The 18,809-nt window shown below is 35.0% G+C and overlaps 2 protein-coding genes and 1 long non-coding RNA gene across 3 annotated transcripts; 2 read left to right on the top strand and 1 right to left on the bottom strand.

Annotated features, from left to right (window-relative positions):
• Window positions 1–1,018: 1,018 nt before the first annotated feature.
• Window positions 1,019–6,984, bottom strand: LOC123723394 (tubulin alpha-1 chain-like). The gene is made up of 2 exons (XM_045685959.1): window positions 6,087–6,984; window positions 1,019–1,513 (listed from the first exon to the last, which is right to left on the bottom strand). The coding sequence occupies exons 1-2, from the start codon at window positions 6,968–6,970 to the stop codon at window positions 1,045–1,047; spliced, it is 1,353 nt and encodes a 450-aa protein (XP_045541915.1). The 5' UTR covers window positions 6,971–6,984; the 3' UTR covers window positions 1,019–1,044.
• Window positions 6,985–8,975: 1,991 nt separating this feature from the next.
• LOC123723390 lies at window positions 8,976–10,096 on the top strand. Its single transcript, XR_006756727.1, has 3 exons — window positions 8,976–9,100; window positions 9,409–9,587; window positions 9,937–10,096. It is a non-coding gene; the product is annotated as an uncharacterized LOC123723390 (long non-coding RNA).
• Window positions 10,097–10,145: 49 nt separating this feature from the next.
• LOC123723004 lies at window positions 10,146–13,780 on the top strand. The gene is made up of 4 exons (XM_045685548.1): window positions 10,146–10,299; window positions 10,463–10,585; window positions 11,932–12,060; window positions 13,716–13,780. The coding sequence occupies exons 1-4, from the start codon at window positions 10,233–10,235 to the stop codon at window positions 13,778–13,780; spliced, it is 384 nt and encodes a 127-aa protein (XP_045541504.1). The 5' UTR covers window positions 10,146–10,232.
• The last annotated feature ends 5,029 nt before the right edge of the window (window positions 13,781–18,809 follow it).

Here is an 18,809-nt window from a genome sequence, read left to right as displayed (position 1 = left end):
GTCTGAGGCGTGGCTTATTAGTAAAGACTACAGGGACAATGTAGTCGTGAAAAAAATAGAATACGCTACATAAGCAAGGCTTCAATTTAGTACTTCAGGAAATTGTAAAAGAAATTAATTATGAGTTAAATAATAAAAAACCTTAAGTTAGAAAGTAGATTAGTGAAAGAAATAAGGGGGGGTCGGCTTTACTATTAAAGCAGCTCAAGGCGGAAAATCCGGGGCAGCATAAATTAGCGACGAAAATACATTTTATAACCTCAAAAAACAATTTTAGTTAACCATTCTATCAATAGGTACAGCTTTTTCCATTCGGAGTTGCATTACGGCTTTGGAGCTCTATTTTTAATATTTAATTCCGTCATAGCTCACAGTCTTTACATAATACATTTTTATTCAAAAAAGCAAAAAATGAGTAACTGACAGATTAAACAGTCTAGATAAAATAACAACATGCTGTACCTATATCATTGTTTGGTCAGAACTAGACTGGCCTGTCCCAGACCGTCCACACTATGCCAGTTGCGGCCGAATAGCCGAACTGGCCTGAAAAGTAGAACGCCATCCCAGTTATCGGTCAGACTGGCTTATTCCATGAGTGTGCCAGTTGTATGTCAGCGCTGATTTCGAGCGTGACTGGCCTAGTGTGAACGGGGTATTATGCCTGGTTTACATTATGCCAGCACAGTAGGACAGTAGCGCAGGCCTGTCGGACTGTATAAGCTCACTGGCGCCAGTGTTTAATGCCAGTTTGTGCCAGTTGTATTCCATATGGCAGCACTGATTGACAAAGCTGCGTCTACACTACACTAAAGTTCTATTTCATGCAACTCTTTTACAAATACTATCTGCCGACCGCTATCTGTTGCTATAAAGTGAAATCTCCAGAAATCTCCAAATGAAAACCAGCATTCTGGGAAATAAAAACTCCTTTATTACTTGATAATTTATTGGAAATAGACCAAATGGTTGTTAAATAATTAAACTATGTTAGCTAAAACCTAAAGGAAATAATATAGAACCTAAAAATAAAACAAAGAAAAATTAATATTCTTCGCCGCCTTCGCCTTCACCTTCACCGGAATCCATTCCGACTTCTTCATAGTCTTTTTCGAGTGCCGCCAAGTCTTCACGAGCTTCAGAAAATTCTCCTTCCTCCATCCCTTCGCCAACATACCAATGAACAAAGGCGCGTTTTGCATACATTAGATCAAACTTGTGGTTTAGGCGAGACCAAGCTTCCGCGATGGCTGTGGTGTTTGAGAGCATGCACACTGCGCGCTGTACTTTAGCTAAGTCTCCCCCTGGCACCACAGTTGGTGGTTGATAGTTAATGCCTACTTTAAATCCAGTAGGACACCAATCCACAAATTGTATCGTGCGTTTTGTTTTAATAGTTCCAATTGCAGCATTTACATCCTTGGGAACTACATCACCTCGGTATAGCATACAACACGCCATGTACTTACCGTGTCTGGGATCACATTTTACCATTTGGTTAGCTGGTTCGAAACTGTTAGAGTTTGCATAACATTCCGCTAAGGATTACTGGCCACCTACAGATAGGAGATTTTTTAATTTACAATTCTGTAATGTCATGTGTATGTCATGTGCTGTCGAGAGAAAAACTTCGTTTAATAAAACTGTCTTTCTTTATTCTTGTAATTTTCGTATTTATTTACCATCAGGGTTATGGGCCCAGGACACTAGTAAAAAATATGAAAATGTCGCACGATGGATATAAAAATGAAAATTCAAGTACAGAAATACGAAGTGCGGGTGTTAATGCTGCGTATATTGAAAAATTAGTAGGAAGCTCTAATTTCCACACATGGAAGTTTGATATGGAGTTGTATCTAACGGATGATGATTTGTGGAAATATACGCAAGTGTCACCACAGCCGGAGGATGTAGCAGACGTTCGTAGAGACCAAAAAGCACGGGCTCGAATCGGTTTGATGGTGGATCAGAGATGTCGCACCTTGATAAGAAAGACAAAGACGGCAAAAGAGGCCTGGGAGGCGCTAAGCAAAGCCTATGAGGACAAGGGCATTAATAACAAATGTCGATTGTTGGGCAGATTAGTTAGCATGAGATTGGAGCAATTTCAAACAGTTGAAAAATATGTGACAGCCATATTGTCAGTGTCACAGCAACTAAGCGACATTGGTAAAGACGTTGATGATGAGATTCTGGCTACATTGATGCTTCAAGGTCTCCCAAAGAAGTATGAACCATTGAAGATGGCTATTGAAAATAGTAATATAACTATTACTACAGACTATGTCAAAACGAAGTTATACAACCTAAGCGATGAGAGCACACCATCCACTAGTTTCCAACAAGATGATTCTGCTCTTACAGCAAGCAAGAAGAAATGGAAAGGAAAATTTAAAGCAAATCAGAAAACTAAACCTATAAAATGTTTTATATGTGAAAGCAATCACAAAGCGACTGAATGCCCTGACAATCCTAATAGAAGGAAGAATTGTTCGGCAACAGCAAATGTTTTTGCGACTAGTGGTCAGGGATCTTTAGCGGATTGGGTGATTGACTCCGGAGCGAGTTCACATATGACAAATGAGAAAGGTTGGCTGAGGAATTATGTGGCGTATGAATCGAAGAGAGAGATTGCATGTGCGGATGGTGGTAAGGTGTATGGCTTAGGAGTTGGTGATGTAGTTGATGTGGATGGGAGCATAAGAGTAAGAGACGCTATGTATGCTCCTGACTTGGCTACAAATTTACTGAGCGTAAATACGTTAGTCAAGAGAGGTAGAGTTGTAGTTTTTTCAAACAGAGGTTGTGAAATCTACAAATCGGATGATTGCAAGGTGAATGGATCAGTTGTGGCTGGTGACTGTTGGGTAGATAATGGCATTTATAAACTTAATCCTTTTCAAAAGGGCACTATAGCACTGGTCTCCAGCATGCAGAAGGACGATCAACTGATGTTGTGGCATCGGAGGATGGGTCACTTAGGAGTAAGCAATCTTAAACTTTTGAGAGACAAACTGGCAGATGGGGTAAGTTTTCAAAATTCTAAAAATAACTTAGAATGTGTATCTTGTCTAATGGGTAAGCAAACAAGGCAGCCGTTTCCAAAGCGTAAGGTTAAGAGAGCTAGTGAAGTACTTGAATTAGTTCATTCTGATATTTGCGGACCAATGAGTGTCAACTCTATGTCGGGGTATAGATATTTTATGACACTTATAGATGACAAGACAAGGAAAACTTTTGTCTACTTATTGAAGAATAAGAGCGAAGCTATTGAGAAAATAAAAGAATTTAAAGTTTTTGCAGAGAGGCAAACAGAGAAGAAGCTAAAGTCAATCCGAACAGACAACGGCAAGGAATATGTGAACAATGACATGAAAAGCTTCACTAAGAAATACGGTATAGTTCATCAACTTACTGTCGAGTATACCCCTGAGCAGAATGGGGTGGCAGAACGTGCAAATAGAACTCTCATGGAAAAAGCTAGGTGTATGCTGCAAGAGGCAGGATTGGAAAAACACTACTGGGCAGAGGCTCTTGTATATGCAGTTTTCCTCAAAAACAGGTCGCCTACAAAGGCTCTTAAGGATAAAACACCTGAAGAAGCTTGGACGGGAAGAAAGGTGAACCTAGGCTTCGTGAAAGTTTTTGGGTGCAAGGCATACATGCACGTTCCTGACCAAAAGAGGCGCAAGTTAGATCCGAAGAGTAAGGAACTTATACTTTTAGGATATTGCGAAAATTCTAAAGCATACAGACTGTTAGATCCTGTTTCTGGAAATCTTCACAAGGCAAGAGATGTAGTATTTTTTGAGAGTACTCTAGCTTCACGGAAACAACCATCAAGTGAGATTTTGACTGATGAACAAAATTCTGCTTCTCATCAAAGGCCGAGTCCGGAGTTCACTGTGGTACCACTAACAAGTACTCAATCAATGGAAGAGGTGGTCTGTGGAGAAGAGACAGAGGATGGTTGTAGAAATGAAACAGCGAGACACCTCTCAGGAAACAGAGGAGGTGTTATAATGCCTGAGTCAGAGGAAATTAGAGCTGAAATAGAACAGGACAGAACAGGTGCTGTATCTTCGGTTACGGAGGAGACTGAAGACAGAGATGATACTGAGCAATGGTATCTGAATTCCGATGCAGCCGTTTCGGAGGAGAATAATCATAGAGATGATCAAACGGATCAAACGGATGATCAAACGGATGCACGGAGATACCCTATGAGGAACAGAAAGTCACGACAATTCCCTGATCACGTTCTATATCAAGCAGTTCTATCTGAAGAGAGTGGTTTTGGTTTGGAGGAACCTATAAATGTAAGAGAAGCACTCGCAGGGACAGACAGCTTACTTTGGCATGAGGCTATTAAAGAAGAATTGGACGCTCTTCACAAGAATCAAACTTGGCAGCTAGTAAAGAGAGAGCCAGATCAAAACGTGATCGATAGCAAGTGGATTCTTAAAGTTAAGACTGAAGCTGGAAACAAGAAGCGATATAAGGCAAGGCTTGTGGCGAGAGGCTTCAAACAACGCGGAGGTGTTGATTACTTTGAGACATATTCACCTGTCATTAGGCATAGTTCATTGCGTCTTCTGTTGGCAATGGCTGCTGAGAATAAATTGAAAATTGATCAAATGGATGTGAAGACTGCTTTTCTTAATGGGTACATGGAAGAGACAGTGTACATGAAACAACCTGAAGGGTTTGAAGAGAAGGGAAAAGAGGATTACGTGTGCTTACTGAAAAGGTCGTTGTACGGTTTGAAGCAGGCTCCAAGGGCTTGGAATCAAAGGTTGGACTCAGCACTGAAACAGTTGAAGTTCACTCAGCTAGACAACGAACCATGTGTTTATATGAGAAGAAGTCAACACAGGCTAATAATCCTAGCGGTGTATGTTGATGATTTATTGATTTTTTGGAACAATAAAGCAGAGATGCAGCAAGTTAAGAAGGAGTTAAGAGAAACCTTCGAGATGCGTGATCTTGGTAAAGCGGACTTATTTCTGGGAATGCGTCTACAACAAACTGAAGATGACATTACACTAGATCAGGAAGGCTATATAGAGAAAATATTAGCCAGGTTTGACATGCAAGACTGCAAACCTGTTTCTACACCTCTTATTGCTGGTTATAGGTTGACCAAACCAGTAGAAACAAATTATGAGCCGCCTAATAACATTCCATATCAAGAATTAGTAGGTTCTTTAATGTATTTAGCGGTCTGTACAAGACCAGATGTAGCTTTTGCAATAAGTTACTTAAGTCAGTTTAACAGTTGTTATGGAGAGCAACATTGGCAGACACTAAAAAGAGTTCTTCGCTATCTTAAAGGCACCAAAAGCCTGGGGCTGGTGTTTAAACAAAGTGGAAGATATTTAGAAGGATTTGTTGATGCAGATCATGCGGGTGATATAACAGATCGCAAGTCCTATTCAGGGTATATTTTTAAATTTGGGTCTGCACCCGTAAGTTGGGAAAGCAGAAAACAAACTGTAGTTGCTTTATCAAGTGCAGAAGCGGAATACATAAGTTTGTCAAATGCTGCAAGAGAAGCAGTTTTCCTTAAGAGGTTATTTGGAGAAATAACTGGAGTGAATAAGACTATTAAGCTGAGTAGTGATAGTCAGTCTGCAATAGCTATGGCAAACAGTGAGGGTTCTTGCCATAAGAGGTCAAAACACATTGACGTTAGAGTTCACTTTATTAGAGAGGCACTTCGCAACAAAGTGATCAGTCTGAAGTATCTGGAGACAGAGTCTATGGTAGCTGACATTTTCACAAAGGCCCTGCCAAGAGGAAAGTTTGAGTTTTGTTTAAGAGGCATGGGTATGAGTTTGTGTAAGTGTTGAGTGTGTATCTAATGAGTGATTGAGTGGCCGTAGGAGTAGCATAATGTTACGGAGGAGTGTTAGAGTTTGCATAACATTCCGCTAAGGATTACTGGCCACCTACAGATAGGAGATTTTTTAATTTACAATTCTGTAATGTCATGTGTATGTCATGTGCTGTCGAGAGAAAAACTTCGTTTAATAAAACTGTCTTTCTTTATTCTTGTAATTTTCGTATTTATTTACCATCAGAAACAAGCATTGGTGATTTCCGCTACAGACAGCTGCTCATGGTAAGCTTTTTCAGCGGAAATTACGGGAGCATAAGTTACCAAAGGGAAATGAATACGTGGATAGGGAACTAAGTTGGTTTGGAATTCAGTTAAATCCACATTAAGAGCTCCGTCAAATCGGAGGGAAGCAGTGATTGATGAAACGATTTGACCAATAAGGCGATTCAAATTAGTATATGTCGGTCGCTCAATGTCCAAATTACGACGACAGATATCGTATATCGCTTCATTGTCAACCATAAACGCGGCGTCGGAGTGTTCCAGAGTAGTGTGAGTTGTCAAAATGGAATTATAAGGTTCTACCACTGCTGTGGAAATCTGAGGTGCAGGATAGATGGCAAATTCGAGCTTTGATTTCTTACCATAATCAACAGAAAGTCTTTCCATAAGTAGAGACGCAAATCCTGAGCCTGTACCCCCGCCAAAAGAATGGAAAATCAAAAATCCTTGCAATCCAGTACATTGGTCAGCTAATTTTCTCACTCTATCTAAAACAAGATCTACTATTTCTTTCCCAATAGTGTAATGTCCTCTTGCATAATTGTTAGCAGCATCCTCCTTGCCTGTTATGAGCTGCTCAGGGTGAAACAATTGACGGTATGTACCAGTACGAACTTCATCTACTACCGTAGGTTCTAGATCTATAAATACAGCCCTGGGAACGTGTTTACCGGCACCAGTTTCACTGAAGAAGGTGTTAAAAGAGTCGTCACCACCGCCAACCGTTTTATCTGATGGCATCTGTCCATCTGGCTGAATTCCGTGTTCCAGGCAATATAATTCCCAACATGCATTTCCTATTTGTACGCCCGCCTGACCCGCATGTATAGATATGCACTCACGCATTATAAAATATTTACTATGTGCTTAAAAATATTATGTAATTTCTTAAACTGTTTGCCAATATTCCAGTTATACAAGGCCCAAACAAACAATGAGCTTAAAAAAGGCAACAAATAAATTTTTTTCAAAATTCGAACATTTATTTTGATCCAAATTTAAAATTTTACTATCAGTCAGGATTGTGCGTTATAAAAAGTTTTATACCTATAACTCGTGCGCAGAAGCTTTGCCGATGACCTCGCGCTCGATGATCACGGGTAATAATTGGATAATATAATCGTTTTGGCTAATATTCAGATAGTATTTAACACATTACCTTGCACAGGAAAATAAAACACCTTGCTATGCTGCTGGGTTTTTTTAATGACCACAGTAATTTTATTAAAATAGGGGAAACCATACAGATACCGTCCATTTTGCGGATTGACTTACAAAATTTATTTTTAATTATCTTAACTGAACATTGAAATGAATGATGAATGCAAATCATTGTGACATTTATAACAATTTTACTGTTCCATTAATGTAAGGTATATTAATGTTCAATTCCTACTATTAGCGTGCTCGTCGACTATATCTGTTCATATATTTTATGAACTTTTTTTACTAAACCAGATTTTTGCATTGCCTACTTCGCTTGTAATTTTGTAAAATTTATTTCCCTCGTGTAATTGCGTTATTTGCAACACTAATTTAGTAATGGTAAAGTAGATAGTGTACGTAGAACAAGTCAACTTTTTCTTTTTTCGTATTTTACAATTATAATTCTTAACCATCTTATTATACAGAAAGCGTAGTTTTATATCCCTTACAAAGTTAGTTACTATTTAGTGGTAATAAAACTCAATAAGTAAACAAAGTAAATAATCTCTTTTATAATTTTTGTGTTTTCTTATTTCAAAAATCATAAACTGAAATATATTTAAGCTAAAACATTAAAAATACAGAAAACAATACGAATTTGGGGTGGGCGGGAACTGTAATCTACAAACTATCTCCATAACTATCAAATGCTATGATCGTAACTATATTTTGGGCAAATTTTCAGACAGTATTAGTCCACCATATTATAAGCCTTAACAGAATAATAACCGAATCTATCAGATATATTGATAACAAAGCACTTAAAATTTGAATAAGTACCAAATATCAATAATTAAAAAAGGCTGCCCTTTAGACAAAGTGACAAGAAACTAATTATTTTTAACTAGCACCGCGCCTCTTACTTTAAGATTAGTCGTGGCTCTTTAAATTAATATTTTCTGTTAGTAATATAGATGTGAAATGTTAGGCTATTAGTTGTAGCATATATTTCAGTAGTTTACTTTCAATTAATTTCTATAAGACCTACAATAAATGTGTTTTTGTCGTAAGTGGTCCACAACTCTACAACTTGTACTGTGGGCGGGATCTGTCTGATATCCCCTACCCCTACGATCCCTTGGCATTGCCATTCAAAAATCATTGCCGTTATTGATTGTCGATTTGTCAAAGTATTTTTTTGTAATTGCGATTTAATTTTTGAATTCGTAATAATTTGATGCTAAAAAATAGCTGCTGAGAAAAAAAAACAAAGGGAAATAACATGGAATAAGTGTAATGTTAGTTTGTTAGATGTATCGACGTAGATGTAGAGTGTTGCAACATCAAAGGATTTGTGGCGCCCTCATGACAATGTTTTTCATTTCTGGTCACGCTAATTTTTGGATTTTGGGAGTAGAGATGTCATCGGTCGTTGACGGATTTTTCGTCGATTCAACGTAATAGAAACGTAACGTCGTTGTTTTTTCAAATAGTCCATTTACTATTTGATTTTGTCAGCTAGTTGAAGGGTGGCGTAATAAATTCAATAAAGACTCGAATACTAGCGGCGAAAAAACAGACAACCAGTGACTTCTGCGTAAATCATACGATGAATTCAACTAGTTAAATTAAAAGCGCTCTACGGTGGATACGTTGAAGGGGAACGGTTGATTCAACTAGTTCTTTTAATCAATGCACATCTCTATTAGCAGCATTTTGCTGGGGGTTGTTTGGGATTATTCTTTGTTCTTTGGGGTTATTATTTTACTTTATACTATTTACGTACCTCATAGGTATATTGGTGAATTAAAAGGCAATAATTATGAAAAGGTACGTTGTTTGGTTATATAATGCCCTGGTCTGGTTTTGTTAAATTATTAGCCTAGCGTATAAGCCTGTCAGCATGTTTTACCTATAAAAAATACCTTGAAGTTTTTATATGAAAGAAAACTTGTTTGGAATTTGAAAATCGTGCATTTTATACATTTTCCTAATAAGGATAGACTAAAAAATATACACAAAATGTATTTATGGAAAGTTTATTTCATAATTGAGTAAACACACTACGACAACCACATTTACTATACAAAAACCTGTTTTATAAACTACAAAATGTTTCCTTACACATTTATTTGCAGAAGGAAAGTTCAAGCGCAACGAAAGTTTGCCCAAGGTGTATATATCCCACCAAGTACACAAACCACAAATATTGACAAAGTTACAAATCATACAATACAAAAGGACAATGAGATTAGAAGCAATATCTTTCACAGTAGCACTTCAGCTAAAAGTCTTCTTGACCTCATAAGCTTTCAAAGTGAGTACATCTCAATTAACACATCATACATTTGAAATTCTCATGTCACATTGTTAGTTACTATACTCCTCTGAAACGGCTTGAGTGATTTTTATAAAATTTTATACGCATATTCAGTAGGTCTGAGAATCGACTACTATCTATTTTTCATACCACTGTTAACTTTTTCCATGTGCGTGCCAATGGCGGCAGTTAATAATGCTATAAATTTTTCCTCAATGGCATTGATTAATATGACATTGGGTTATATTACTTTGACTGGCATTGAAACACATGCTGGGTTCAATAACACATATATAATTAAATTGTTGAATATTTACAATGTGTTGATAGTTTTGAAATGTTTCAGATCTACATAAACATAGGGAACCTATCGTCTTGTTAGAGCGATTGCGACATTACCCAGAACAACTCCAAGCATCATCATCGGCAGCATCTCAACAATATACTATAAGTCAAATGAAAAAAGTAACTACAGCACTTAAACATAATATGTGCCTTCGATCTAAGAAAAAATTAGCCAAATTTGTTAGAAGGCTAAGAAGTAAAAATATTATTATAAAAAATAAACGGCAACCTAAGGTTACCAAAGATGTCTCAAGTTTAGAATCGATAGATTCTTGCAATGAAGATGACAAACCTTTAATGTACCTTGCCAAAGAGGAGAAAAATAATAAAATAGTGAACAAGACATTAAGTACTACTATTAGAGGTAACTGACATTAATCAATATTAAATCACTAATTGTTAACTTTATTATTAGTTGTAACAATTTAAAACTTATGCATATAGTGGTATACAGTTTCTTCAATAAAAGTTATGACTAAAAATATGTGTTATCAAAACATGAGATGAAATATTTAAAATTATTTCAGAAAAAGAGAAGAAAGTAAGTTTTGACATTGGTCCCCATGAACATGTGGCATCTGATTCTTATGAACCACAACAAAAAAGTCGGCAACAGTACCCACACAGTCACAACTCTGCAAGACACAAAGGTAAGAACTTAAAACTGAACTTTCACTGAATGACATTACAGTACAATCTCACTAATCCAGCACTTCTATAGATCGGCACGTCCAATAATCCGGCACCTTCCGCCCACGCCTTCCTTTCCCTTTGTGCTTTGGTCGCACAGGTATAGAGGGGAAAGGGAGGCGTGGGCGGAGGGTGCCTGTGATTATTTCAAAACTAGTTAATTACAAATGTGCCTACATGTTGATTCAATTGTTCCATAATACATTACATACATTTATTCTCTCTATGAAATGCTTTATTTTATTTATTACCGATGACTTTTTCAGTATAACCCAGTAATCCAAACATTCCAATAATCCGGCACCCTCCGGTTTTTAATAGTGCTGGATTAGTGAGATTGTACTTTCAGGAGAATTGAAATTTTATAACTACTTATTAATTTCATCTAAACCATGGCTTACATATTTTTTCATGGTCAGGGACAATTTTTATATTATTCTCTTTAGCAGGGACTACTATGTAGGTGTAATTAAAATTAACTATAATTATCAAACAACAAGAGATCAAGAACAACATATAATACTGATACTTTTGACTCAAAGCAAAACATCAATTACTTTCAAACAATTCCTCACCCTCTTTTTAATTACCAACAAAGTCCTACTTCACCTAAATAAATTATTAAGAAAAATAAAAAACGTAAATAAAACAGCAAAGTGATTTACATTATTCAATTCTAAATTTAAAATTATTCATAGACCATATTTTGGCCATAACCATTGATCTACAGTATACTTAATATACAGTTAAATGTGTTGTGTTTATGTGGATGTGTTGTTCATTTACCATGCCAACATAGTTCTATCTATTTGTTGATGCTATTTGAGAAACCATTTGTTCTTTTGGTGGTTAATTCAGCGAGACCATTCACCCATTCTGGAGAAACCTACAAACATCCATACATCCAAACTTTCACATCTATAATATATAAAAGAAAGTTGTGTTAGTTACACTATTTATAACTCAAGAACGGCTGAATCCGAGTTAGAACCAGGGAACGGACATAGGATAATTTTTACCCCATTTTCTATTTTTTTATTCCGCGCGGACGGAGTCGCGGGTAAAAGCTAGATTATAATATTAGTAAGATAGATTATTTCTTGCATGTAATTGTAAACCAAAGATGCTCAACGTGTTATGTATCAATAGATGGAACAAGACAGACCTTATCGTAATGCACAACAACCTGATAAAATTTGATTTAATCAAAATAAAAATCGTATTTGTGTTAGCTGAAGTCAACTTCATTCTAAAGTCCAAATTGAAACTAAGAATAAATGTTTTACGAAATATTGTACATTTGTAGATGGACTTACAAGACGATCAATAGTTCACACTCGGTCACATAGGAGGTCTTCAATTGGTACTCGTGAATTTGAGGAAATTCCTCTGGGACCTGGTCGGCGACATCGCAGTCGATCCATGCTAAAAACAGGTGACATATACTGCCCAACTAAGCGCAAAAGCGGTAACTCAAAGAAAGCGAGTTTTGAGATAATTGAAGTTATGTAAAAATAGTTATATATATACTTTATGTATAGTTTTTTTTATTTGTTAAATATTATTTATATATTATATAGGGTGTATTTGTTATCACATTAGTTAAATTATCAAAAATGTATAATAATGTACTTTATTCATGAGATACGGTTACACCGCTTAGTAAACTATAGAATTAAAATTGAGATACCGCTTTTTCGTTAGCTCTTCTCAAACATGTGTGTATACAAAAAGGAATGTATTTTCTATCGAATAAAATATGTATTATTTGAAAAAAAAAAAACAATTAAAGTATATATATAACGTTTTTTTATTATTAAAATTTGAAATTACATAAAAAAATATTTAAAAACAAACGGTTTTTGGAAGGAATTTTAGTAGTCAAAAGTAGGGAGTTCTCTCCAAAAGGACATTCTATTTTGTGGTATTATATTTTGAAAAGATTTCAAAATATTTTCTTTTTTGTTTCTTGAAATTCCTTCCGGAGCAGTTTTCTTTTTTGGTGGAGGCAAGACATGACTTTTTAAAAATTTTTTTCCTATAATGCTAGCAGTAATTGCATTTTGATCGAATCCTGTTTTGTAGGTGATATCAAAACTGCCTCTTTTATCTTCAACTTCAACCATTTCGCTGACATATGGACGCGGTTTAATTCGAGACAGTGCAAAAGTTGTGTATTTATTTAAGAATTTTAGCGATATTTAAATTTGCGGCTGGTTGCCTACGTAATATTAATATACCTCTAACACCCTTAGTGATATATGGTAAAACTGAGATAGAAAAATCTTTCTTAAGGTTTTTTCATACGTTTTGAACAAGATAGTGCTAAATGGCTTAGTCCAGTAGATGCGTATTTTTTAAAGCTATCCGATGGCATAAAAATCAATTTTACGATTTTTTTTGAGATACCGCTTTTGCGCTTAGCAGGGCAGTATACTATACATGACTTTGTGTAAGTTCAGGAAAAGGCCCATTTGCATATTATAGAAACATTTCAGGACGTATCAACTCTTAAAGCTATAAACTATCTATAAGATTTGCCATATTTTCTCGCTTGTTGTCAGCTTTATATAGGGATAAGATGAAAATTCTTAGTATAAAAATCAAAATGTAAATAGTGACTTAAATGTGGATGTTTTAAAATGGGAAAAGCATGGTTTAGTTGTTTGATATGCATTAAGGAATTAGTGAAGAATAAAAGATATAGGTGAAACTGGGGATTTCTAAAAGTAAAACATTAAAGTTGTATTATATCACCAATAACATAACTGCCCAAAATAAACAAGCATAGATAAACTTTTTTCAAGTATTCAGACATACTGGTTTCGATGTTTTCATAAAAGCCTTAACTAAGACAGGTAATGGCAGATAATAAAAACCAAGAAGGTATAAATTTTACCCTAATGGGTTACTTAATACTGAGACCAAATCCCTGTAATGTATGTGAAGAATATGTAAATGTTTATTTTTGGGTTGTGTCGTTTTTCAGTGTATGGTGATTGGGTTCATGGGTTGTTACACTTTAGTCCTAGTAATATGGTTAGAAGATGTAGAAGCGTTTCTAATATGGATTCGAAATATTGATATTAGATAGAGTGAAAAGACAGCGCTTGCGCACCCGCACGAGTCGACGGTCGGTGGCTGATGCCTGCTAATCAGACCATGGAGAGCTGCAGGGAAATGACGAATCTTCCTGTAGTACCTCACCACAGAAAATAGGTAAGAACATACTACTTTTCTTGCTATTATTGAAATGTTGGAACTAATGTCACTATAGTTTAATTTGCTAAAGTATATTAATAATCAAAACATGTTAGTTTTAGATGAAACAAAAAGGAATGGTTTACAAACTCAGCGGCTTACTTCCCTTTCTGTTGATGATGCTTCTGTATCAAGACAGGAAGAACCGAAAAATGGACAACCACTTAGTGATAGCTTACTGCAAAATACAGGTAACATGAATTAGATATATTACAATTGATTTTGTTCAAATGCTACCCTAGTTGTTTTTTACAATCAATTATATCAAGTGTAAACCAACAAAACAAATATTACACCTTAAAATTGAACATTTTATAGTTTGGATGCAAAAAGAATGCAGCATAATTTAAATAATCTAGAAGACAATATGGTATCAGATGGAACCTTGTAGGCGACAATCATAACCACAACACAAGCTTCATCTACAGTGATTTGATTTATTACATATTGAAATTACTTAATTTTAATTATATTTTAGAAAACAAGATCAAGCATCCTGTTGATAAGGAAAAACCTCAGAAAATATGTAGCCAACCATCGACATCCAGCAGTAAATTAACCACAACTAAAGGTAATTTATTCACATTCAAAGTAATTAAAAGGTTTTTGATTTTTTTTAAAATATCTTTACTTATATTGTGTTATATTTAACCGATGTAAAATATTTAACTTTTAACTTGGCTAAACTTTTCCTATTTTATGATGATGAGAGAATATAAGCCTGATTGTAATAAATAATGATGTTCAACAGACTCTCTGATAGCTGACATCAACACCACACCAAAGTCGTCAACATCTCTGCGTCTTCCTAAAAAAAGACCATCAAATTCAACACTAGGTATGATTTCTTGTATACTTTTCATAATATCATTAGTTTCATTTACGAAAATGTAGTTTTTTGTAAGTCTTAAAAAATATCTTAAATTCGTCTAAATTTTGCCAACAGAATCCTTAATACAATCTGCTTTAGGAGTCCAGCCAATTGTCAAAATTGAATCTCCAGCTCCTTCCAGTCTTCTAGGTAAATTATACTCAATTAACTTTACTAAAAAATTGGTTGTAATCTTTATATATAAAAGAAAGTCGTGTTAGTTACACTATTTATAACTCAAGAACGGCTGAATCGATTTGACTGAAAATTGGTGGGCAGGTAGCTTAGAACCAGGAAACGAACATAGGATAATTTTTACCCCGTTTTCTATTTTTATTCCACGCGGACGGAGTCGCGGGTAAAAGCTAGTATACTAGCTGTCGCCCGCGAATCCGTCCGCGCGGAATTAATATAAAACATAATAGTATGTATTCTTCCAGACTATAATCTACATCTATGCCAAATTTCATCAATATCTGTTGAGCCATTTCGGAGATACATTCAAACAAAAATCTCTCCATCTAATCAATCTTTACAAATCAAATCTTTACGATATTAGTAAGATTTACTTTTAATATTAGTAAGATAGATAAAATTGAAAACAAGTCAATAGTTAGAAAATGTAAAAATGTAATAGTAATATTTTCCTTAACAGTTACTAACTTATCATCTAAACCATCTCCAGTCAAGTCTATAGTCACAAGTGAGGGACAACGGTCAAAATCTGAAAGTAAGTATTGTGATCATTATAATTTCTAAACATTAACAATTAGCTTATTCCTTTAATTATTGTTTTTCGTTACATCAACAGATTCTGATGCCAACATCAAACCAATAACTAGTTCTGATGTTACATCAAATTGTGCTGAACATAAAACAGTTTCAACTTCTCAAGGTCAGTTTTAAGGCTTTATTTGGAGCTTGTGTTTAATGAAATTTTCATCACCACGCCATGTTATAATTTAAATACTAATTCATTACTTTTCTATCAAAATTTTTCTCTTTTGTTAATTATTACAAGTTAGTAGTAGTTGGATATTTGTAGTGTAGCAAAAATTTAATGAAATAATGTTACTTCACATTTGTAATGTTTTTTTTTAATGATTTTTTTTTATTTTTTAGCACATGCAGTTCCATTAGATGATAACAATATTAAACAGCCAACGGCTGAGAAATATTTAACAGCACCGTTAATTTCTAGAAGGTTACGCAACATTCCTATCGATAAAATAACTAAAACAAATCAGGAGAAAAGAAATATAACAAAAAAGCAAATATCTAACACGGGAGAGCAATCTGAAGCTATCGATATATCATCCAAAATCAAAAACCGTCGTATATATTGTCCATCTAAAAACTACTCAAGTATGAATGACGTTGTTTATGCAGACCCTAAAGATTTGGTGAGCCGATGTGAAAGATGCGATTATTGTGCATTCGTCGACAAAGTACAGTGTGTATCAAATATGTTTAAAATACAATACTGTCGAAAGATTATACAATCAAAAATATACGGATTTGATGCTGAAGATGAGGAAACAGTGAAAAATGATTCCAATATACCAAGAACAAAGACCCGTCATGGGAACGAGACAAGTACTGAATGTGATACACAAACATGTTATTTAATTTATGATAAAGATTCTGATCATGTTGTGGAAGTAAAAAGAACTCGGTATCCTAATCAGGTGACACGAATTGAAAGTGCTAATATTATCCCCAAGACATTGAATACTAAGATCGTTACGGTTACTGCATTTGATAGTGACCAACTTTTAGATGATATCATAAATTTTGTTATATCAAAGAAGTCTAACACAACAGTGGAAACTCCCTCTGATTCCGTTAATGGATCTAAACATGGATCAGTCCAAAAGAACTCAAGTGCTTTTACCATAAACGGAGATAATAATGGTACTGAGGAAAAGAATTCAGCAGTACTTAAGCCGATGCTCAAAGCTAGCCAAACAGATGCACCGATCTTCCATCCTACAGATCAAGAATTCATGGTAAAAATTTCAAAATTATCATTTATATGTATATAAATAAGCATAGTACCAGACAAAAATTATTTATTTTTTCAGGACCCCATTGCTTACTTCAATAAAATTATGCCAATCGCTGCGAAATTCGGTTTATGTAAAGTTGTCGCTCCGAATACTTTTAAACCAAAATGTATGTTAGATGATGAAGTTCGCTTTGAAGTGACGAACCAATACATATCTCGCCTGTACAAGCGATGGGGACCGGCCTCGAGAGAACTGTGTGCCATTAAAGCTTATTTAGCTTCCCAAAGTGTGATCTTCAGTCGGCCTCCTTTGGTTAGTATTTCAAGATATCATAATGTATAAATACCCTGAAGTATATTAATGAACATATACAAAATTGTATCTTTAAACTAAATAAATAATTTGAAACATTTACAACATTATATATCACCATGTTTGTTGTCTATATTTTTGTAGTGTTTGTGGTTTGATGAACAAGCTGGCCATATTTATTAGTTAAATATGCAAGTCTCAAACTTTATATTCTTTTGTCTACTCTTGAATCTCCACCGTCAGGTACCAAGACGGACTTTTGCCTGATAAGGTTTGCCATTAAAATATTCTTGTTTTTTATTGCTTTAATATTTCAAGTTATTTTTGTATTGTTATCTAATTTAGCTAATTTTTCAGCTCGAAGGGGTCGAGGTCAATTTACCGAAGTTATATTATTTGGTACAAACTCTGGGCGGCCTCAAAGAAGTAATCGAAAAGAAGCGCTGGACTAAAGTAGCTGAAGAAATGAACCTTTCCAAAACGCCAAAAATCGAAGTGAAATTGGATCAAATATATGTTAAATATATATTGCCTTACGACACAATGACAGATGGTGAGTATTTGAACAGAACTTATTAAGATTAAGAAGTTTGATGACGGAAGATTTTTAAGCTATCTCCTTACCTACTTTCTTGTTTAATTCCATTTTGGTTAGAATTATTTTTGCACTAACTCCAACAATTGTGACAGATGAGCGGAAAGATCTAATGAAAGCAGTTGATAAACACTGGAGTAAGAAACACCGCAAAATGCTACAACGTGCTATGAAGCCATTACATAGACAGAAACGTCTTCTAGACGAATCTGAATCATCTGAAGAAGATATCGATGAAGATATTTATGTATCCAGAGCATTGGCAGAAGCGGAGGACTGTATCAGCAATGGCAGGCAAATGAATCTGCTTACTTTTAAAAAGGTATTTTAAGATGTATTTCTGATTTAAGATTGTATTATACTAAATACCCAAGTGTAGAGATAATTCTAGAGTTAACTAATTTCTTTATTGTAGGTGGCAAGTAAATGTAAGGAAATGTACATTCCAAATAGTAATCAGAATACTCAGACTGATATAGAACAAATATATTGGAAAATGGTTCTTCTTGCGCAAGATCACATTTGTGTGAATAACGCATCAATCGACACCGGCGAGGAGGGATATGGTTTCACTAAAGACCAACGAGACACTTATGGCAAACATCCATGGAATTTAAAGGTGATAACTAACATATTGATTGCCAGTTTTTCTTGTCCTTTGTTTACAAATACTATTTAAGTCTAGTAATTTATTAAATCAAAAACAAACCGATTTCAAAACAGCTATAAATTTATTTAAGTTTGTACTAATTCCTAAAGAACCTAAAGCAATCCATTCATTAAAAGTGGAAACCCTTTAATTAGATCATAAAACATGTGGATTGTAAATATTTATATATTGTTATAGGTTCTAAGTCAGAATAGTGGGAATGTCCTTAGATTCTTAGGACCAGTACTGGGAGTTACAGTTCCCACTTTGCATCTTGGCATGGTCTTCTCAACCAGCTGTTGGCATAGAGATCCCCACGGTCTACCCTGGATTGAATACATGCACACCGGACCTGGCAAAATTTGGTATTTATTCATATTTATGTTTATAACATTTGTCAGTTGTCAGATCATATATTTCCCTTCAGAGAGAATGAAGCCTACTCTAATTTTAGCACCTTTGTCTATTTAAAAACTTGATTACATTC

The sequence above is a fragment of the Papilio machaon genome, chromosome W, assembly GCF_912999745.1.
Source record: "Papilio machaon chromosome W, ilPapMach1.1, whole genome shotgun sequence".
NCBI classification, from domain to species: domain Eukaryota; kingdom Metazoa; phylum Arthropoda; class Insecta; order Lepidoptera; family Papilionidae; genus Papilio; species Papilio machaon.
The sequence above is the reverse complement of the archived record's forward strand: the minus strand, read 5'-3'. Positions and strand labels throughout refer to the sequence as shown.

Coding starts and splice junctions, on each gene's coding strand:
- LOC123723394 (XM_045685959.1), bottom strand. CDS start 6,970: ATGCGTGAGTGCATATCTATACATGCGGGTCAGGCGGGCGTACAAATA. Junction 1,514..6,086: donor GCGGAAATCACCAATGCTTG/TTTCTGATGGTA, acceptor AAACTCTAACAG/TTTCGAACCAGCTAACCAAA.
- LOC123723004 (XM_045685548.1), top strand. CDS start 10,233: ATGTACCTTGCCAAAGAGGAGAAAAATAATAAAATAGTGAACAAGACA. Junction 10,586..11,931: donor CAACTCTGCAAGACACAAAG/GTAAGAACTTAA, acceptor GTACATTTGTAG/ATGGACTTACAAGACGATCA. Junction 12,061..13,715: donor TCGATCCATGCTAAAAACAG/GTGACATATACT, acceptor TATTGATATTAG/ATAGAGTGAAAAGACAGCGC.